A 6,140-nucleotide genomic window follows, 5' to 3' on the forward strand; every position below is an offset into this window, starting at 1 on the left:
CTGGATTAACATTCAAAATTGCAAAGCCACCATGAGCATATCGACACCAGGCAAATAATAATTATTTGTTATCTGATCACCGATAGCTCACAGTTAACATTGCAATCGAAAATTTGGTAGTTGGTAGTTGGACTACCAAGGCTATGATTCACTACCAAACGTAGTTTTTAGGGAAGAGATGTTTACTATTCGAGAACTACGCACCGACTGACGAAATTATTCTACATGCTCGGCTATTTATAAATCGGAAATTTGGTAGTCGGTAGCTTTGGTAGTTGGTAGTTTCGAGCTGGATTAACATTCAAAATTGCAAAGCCACCATGAGCATATCGACACCAGGCAAATAATAATTATTTGTTATCTTATCACCGATAGCTCACAGTTAACATTGCAATTCGAAAATTTGGTAGTTGGTAGTTCGACTACCAAGGCTATAATTGACTACCAAACGTAATTTTTGGGGAAGAGATGTTTACTATTCGAGAACTACGCACCGACTGACGAAGTTATTCTAACTGCTCGCCTATTTATAAATCGAAAATTTGGTAGTCGGTAGTTTTGGTAGTTGTGAGCTGGATTGACATTCAAAATTGCAAAGCCACCATGAGCATATCAAAACCAGGCAAATAATAATTATCTGATAACCGATAGTTCACAGTTAACATTGCAATTCGAAAATGTGGTAGTTTTGGTAGGTCAAATAGTTGGTAGTTGGTAGTTCCAAACAAAAATTAGAAAAAAGACCTCACCAGGCTTTAGCCGGTCTATTCTTGTTAACCTGTAATAGTATCAATTCAGAACAGTTGTTCTCATTATTGGAAGAAACGCTGTATGCCTGGAAATATATGACCAAAGAAATAGAAATCTTCAATGTAACTTTCAATGTTAGGCGCGGAAAGATTATGTCCCGAAATTGCGAAAAAATTGATTAATAACAAGTTTACTCATCATTTTTATTACACAGGAAAGGAACTGACTGAGACGTCGAGCACACAAAATTGACTAATTAAAATTTTATCATTTTTTTTGATCTATAAAAACGTTGACTGTTAAAAAAAACAACCACACATTTTCGATAAGACATTGCTTTCGTTCGTATTCACAGCACAGTTAGCTCGTATTTCAAAATGAAATTATTTGTTTTTACGCTGCTGCTTGCAGGTTCGCAATTTTGTAATTCCTTTGAATTTCAGGGAATAAATTATTCCTTTGTAGGCTCAATTGCCATGCATGTGGAGAGGAATAATCCCGGTAGAGACCACAGGGCTGATAACCTTGGTGAGAACGTTGTGGTGTCTTTGTTAAAGACACTATCATTTAATTGTAATTCCTACAATATTGATGTTCAATTCATCTACAGAAACATCAACGCTGGCTCACAGTATATCGTTCACTGATCCAACTACAAGTAATTAATGAAAATGTTACAAATCAACGTCAGTTTCGAAAATTAATATTTTTGTACAAAACTACCTCAGGTGATCCTTGTTATTCATGTCGGAACGATCCAATAGCCATCACTGATACGTGGGCAGGCCAATGTTTTCCAGATGGTGTAGGTGGATCGTGTAGTTGTATTTGCGCTGATCTGTTCTGCTTTAACGGTGAATTTATTGACCGATCGACTTGTGTACCAAACGGCCGTCTGCAAGACTGCAGATGCATTTCAACTTCAACAGTTGTGCCGACTACTGTAACACCAACCTCAGGTTACATATTCTTGAAAATTTAATCGACATTTAAGTTGATCTTTGCTATTCTTCGCTCCGTAATTACAGTTCCGTTCACTGGATGCGGTGGATCAATTGGTTAAATGCGTTTGATGTATCTGATCCCCATAAACTGACACCAGCAATGGATTTTTAGTGTATGGAGGAATGCGTCTTTAAAACGTACAGTAAATTGCTTTCAACCCACGGGGGTATAACTACAATCAAAAATTCTAGTTCGAATTTCAATGCGCCTACTTGGATGTCCGTGCATATTTTGACAGAATCCTGAAGTTAGTTTCAAATTAAAAATAATTTTAAAATAGGCGGGTCTTTTAAAGTTCATCCGAAATACAAAATCTTATTAAAGACACGTGAAATCAGCTTCTAAATTAATTTTGTGGTATTTTTTACTCTTGAACAACAAATATCAGAACATAGATCTAAATTACGCTAGACCATCAGATATTAAAACATAAAAAAGTAGTATAAAAGGGAGCACGCATATCAAATTTCATTTTATATTTCAATTTCATTGTAAGTGAGAATGCTTTTATGTCTTTTAAAAGACTTGTGACTATTATAACTGCAAAAACAGCAACATTAGACCAAAGTTATTTTCTCGATCATCCTGGTCAAACTACTGCCTTTAAATTAAAAACAAAAAACAAATGTTAAAACGAACGACAATCATTACAAATAACATGGTCAATTTATTGTAAATACTCAATTCCGAAAATCGGTCTCTATAGCTAATAGATACATACTGAGCCGACCTCGAAACAATGTGTATTGAAATGCATGCGGATACTAACTCGTTTTATACACATTGTTCAATAATAACGCATTACATATTTGAAGGACAAAAAGTTGGTTTATTCAACAACAAATTTGGGATTCGTATTTACAAAAATGGAACAATATTTTAAAGAAATTTATTTTTGACGTTTTTTGATTGCGCTTGTATTTTTAGGTATGTATTTACCAATTCCTTTTCTTTTTTGGCGATACTCCAACGCATTCTTTTGTATCATATCGAACTCATTAGTAGGCACTAAAATTTTTTCGGTCAGAACTTCATTTACGTGTTTAGTAAAAATTGAAATAATGTAATCGAGCGCAATTGAATCGAAACGCGATGAATTTTGAGTGTTATGAATTGGGCATCCTAGAGCATCGTCCATCTCAACAATGGCAAGCAGTTTGGATTTAAAATTCATCTCAAAGCAAATTTTCGGTATAACTTTTTCGACTTTTGTTATGATTGCTTGAACTCGTGATACAGACGTAGATGATGGATGAAACATTCCCAATTTCTTTGATTGCAGATCGGTCTTGCATTGGATGCATTTAACTCCTTTAATAAATTTTGCATAAATGACGCTTGCAACATGAGATAGAGTTTCGTCTTTTAAAGAGCAAATTGAATCGTCTGGATCGTGTGTGAGTTCTTCGTCATCATTTTTTTCTAAATACCTTTGACCGTTCTGATTTCGGCAGCCCTCACTTGAACCATCCGAATTTTGATTGGCAGCAAAAAATTTGTGAACGTTTTGTAGGAGACCCGAATCAAAGTCTTGCTCGCAATTTGACTTCAGCGAATGTCTTTTAACGAGACCTGTGACTATTATAGTTGCAAATGCAGTTTTGAACTGGCGTGTTGATGGTGCAACAGCGATGTGGCATACACTTCGAATTAGACCAAAGAAATTTTCCAGACCATCCTGATTAAATCTTCGTGGTGAAAAGGACATAATGTCGTATTGTAACAGTGTCTTTTTTATTTCTTGAAACCCGCGTATTGTTGAAACCAATCGATCAAGAATCTTGCATTTTTTGCTTGCTTGACCAACATTATCACCGGCTTTGAATATGAAATCCATTTTTTTAAGCATAGTTACAGCATATTCCCAGAAATTTTCATGATTACTGTCGACGCTTATTGCTCCTTTCACATCATTTTCTGTTTTTGTACCACCGTTGAGGCTATCGAATACGTCGTTGAAGAAAACAAGAATATCTGCTGTGCCAGTAACATCACTTTTTTTCGCTAGTCCATGATTATTTTGCTTTTCTTTCTTTTTACTTCTTTCTTTTTACTCTGTCCCATTGTCTTGCTAAACACTTGTGCCGCCAATTTCACGTTCATTTTCCTTTTGACTGGATTGATATGCTCGTCAGTAATTTTTTCCACTAAACGAACCGAGCCAGTTTTATTAAAACCATGAAACTCGGCTATATCGTCCCAAGTGGCCACACGTTTTCTTTTACAATTTACGGCTCTATCACTTTTAACGAAATGCTTGAGGTTTTTGGTTAAAAGATTGTTTCGAATTCCTTTTATGATGTGTGGAGGGTCGAAAATATGAATAATTGTACGGTCCTCTACTTTGTAAGAGAGCAGCTCAGCCTTTGATGGTTTTGGCAGCGGTTTCTTGACTTTGCGTGTAAAATGATTGATAGATACAGCTCCTTTAAGATTCATACGGTGATCAACGGTGACACCACTTCGGTTTATAAGTCGATTTACAGCTGCAGCATTTGTAGCGACTTGATCGCACACCGAAGCAATTATTATTAAACCTATACAAATAAAAGTAGAACAAAAGGACGTTAAAAATAGTCACAGAAGTGGTTTCTCCACAAACCTGTATTTAATATTGCTTTAATAACCAATTCGATCAATTCAGACAATTCCTTTGCGCCAATATCAGCATTCGTCAAGAAGTAGGAAACCGGCTGTTTGTAAGATTTTTCAACTCCTCGTATCATGAAGGTCAGAGCGTGATTTGCAAATTTTTCAGATCTTGTACTTCCTAAATCCAAAAATCCGTCGATGTACTGTTTAGTTGGTAAATACTCCAAATGAGTTTTGAGGCTGATTTCATCCCAGCTAAGTATACATAATCGCTCTCTCTCTGACATATTGGCTACCGTATCCTTGATGAACTTTAATAGATTTTTATTTAGTCCGGCCTCAAAGAGAATTTTCGCTGAATGCATGCATAGAACCGAATAGGTCGGTAACGGAAATATCGTTGATACGAAATTGTAAGATTTTGGGCTCTGTTTGTACCATGCAAGAGCTAAAGACTTTTCCGAAAAAGAATATCTTCGACCCCGCCCGTTGTGACCATCATTTTTCAATAACAATTGCAAGAAACTGATTTGATCGGAATTCAAATTCTTCATAATGTGGTCAAACAGAGGGCTTCTCGTGATTTTTTGTTTACCCTTTATCTTGTTTTTAACTATCCGCAATTGTGTTCGTGTGTAGCGCAGTTTTCTCTTCAAAGAAACATAATCTTCACGGCGAATTGTAACTGTTGCTGATGTTTCCTCGATTCTTCCCTCCATCTTTGTTTTGATTCGTTCAACATTTTCCATGCCAACATTATCGTTTGGACAGTCCGAATCAATATCGAATGGAATTGTATCAGTCACCATTTTCGTCGTCGTATCGTCTAAAGCCGTTTCTTTTTTCATCCTAAGCGCATTCAAATCAAAATATCCAGGTGGAAACGTTTCAATTGAAACCACTTCAATCTTCTACAAACATAAAATAATTGTTTGTAATAACGGTCATAACATATTTTTTTTTTTACTTTTCTGTTATGAGGGAGGCACATTGTTGACATTGCCATGCTACCATCATAGCAATAATTGTGCTCATCAACAAATGAATTCGTATTTGGTATCTCAACACTCGGAACAGCACGCTTCTTTAGATATTTTCTTGCTCCTGATGTGTAGTCCGCTGCTTCAAAATGTCTTTTGCACACCTTATAATATGAGTGTGGCGCATTCTTTTTGTTATTGACTTCAAACGCTTTTGTAGCTCCTATCCACCTTTGGAAAGTTATCCTATCGGTCGGAAAGCTATGAAAACCACCGTAAGTTTTACCACACGTTGGAACAACACATTTGACCATCTAAAGATAAGCACCAAAATAACACGGTTTTTATGCAATGAAATAAAATTTTACCTTGATTGTTTCAAATCGATGAAAATTTTAAGTGTCGAACTTCGATAGTGTTAAGTGAATACTAGATCACATGTAAAATGGAGACAAAAAACTAAACCAGTCTAGATATTAATTTTTCAAAATACCCGCTTGATTTAAAATTAATTTTAATTTGAAGCCAACTTCAGTATGCTGTCAAAATGTGCACGGCGATCCATGTAGGCGCATTGAAATTCAAACTATTTTTTTTATTGGTAGTTATACCCCCGTGTTTCAACCGTAATGCGTTTTTAATTTGTTTGCAAAAATTACAAAAATCTGATGTTTCCAACATATACACAATCTTTTACTCCATCATGTCCGGAGCGATAGCGGAGGACTTGACGCAGTCTAACTTCCAAAAAAAGAACGAAGAACTTTTTTTTGAGACGCGGCAACTATACATAGGCGAGAATTTAAGTTTCTA

General features: G+C 35.8%; 1 protein-coding gene and 1 long non-coding RNA gene across 2 annotated transcripts; both read left to right on the top strand.

The window, feature by feature from the left end:
* Positions 1–1,057: 1,057 nt before the first annotated feature.
* On the top strand, positions 1,058–1,865 carry LOC119082728. Its single transcript, XM_037192314.1, has 5 exons — positions 1,058–1,161; positions 1,216–1,278; positions 1,361–1,408; positions 1,479–1,709; positions 1,779–1,865. The coding sequence occupies exons 1-5, from the start codon at positions 1,128–1,130 to the stop codon at positions 1,811–1,813; spliced, it is 411 nt and encodes a 136-aa protein (XP_037048209.1). The 5' UTR covers positions 1,058–1,127; the 3' UTR covers positions 1,814–1,865.
* Positions 1,866–2,774: 909 nt separating this feature from the next.
* Positions 2,775–3,580, top strand: LOC119082731. The gene is made up of 3 exons (XR_005088699.1): positions 2,775–2,946; positions 3,038–3,152; positions 3,210–3,580. It is a non-coding gene; the product is annotated as an uncharacterized LOC119082731 (long non-coding RNA).
* The last annotated feature ends 2,560 nt before the right edge of the window (positions 3,581–6,140 follow it).

The sequence above is a fragment of the Bradysia coprophila genome, unplaced genomic scaffold (genome assembly GCF_014529535.1).
Source record: "Bradysia coprophila strain Holo2 unplaced genomic scaffold, BU_Bcop_v1 contig_476, whole genome shotgun sequence".
Taxonomy (NCBI): domain Eukaryota; kingdom Metazoa; phylum Arthropoda; class Insecta; order Diptera; family Sciaridae; genus Bradysia; species Bradysia coprophila.

Excerpts from the sequence above, each read along its gene's own strand:
- LOC119082728 (XM_037192314.1), top strand. The coding sequence starts at position 1,128 with ATGAAATTATTTGTTTTTACGCTGCTGCTTGCAG. Across the intron at positions 1,279-1,360 it reads CCACAGGGCTGATAACCTTG|AAACATCAACGCTGGCTCAC; the intron begins GTGAGAACGTTG and ends ATTCATCTACAG. Across the intron at positions 1,710-1,778 it reads TACTGTAACACCAACCTCAG|TTCCGTTCACTGGATGCGGT; the intron begins GTTACATATTCT and ends CCGTAATTACAG.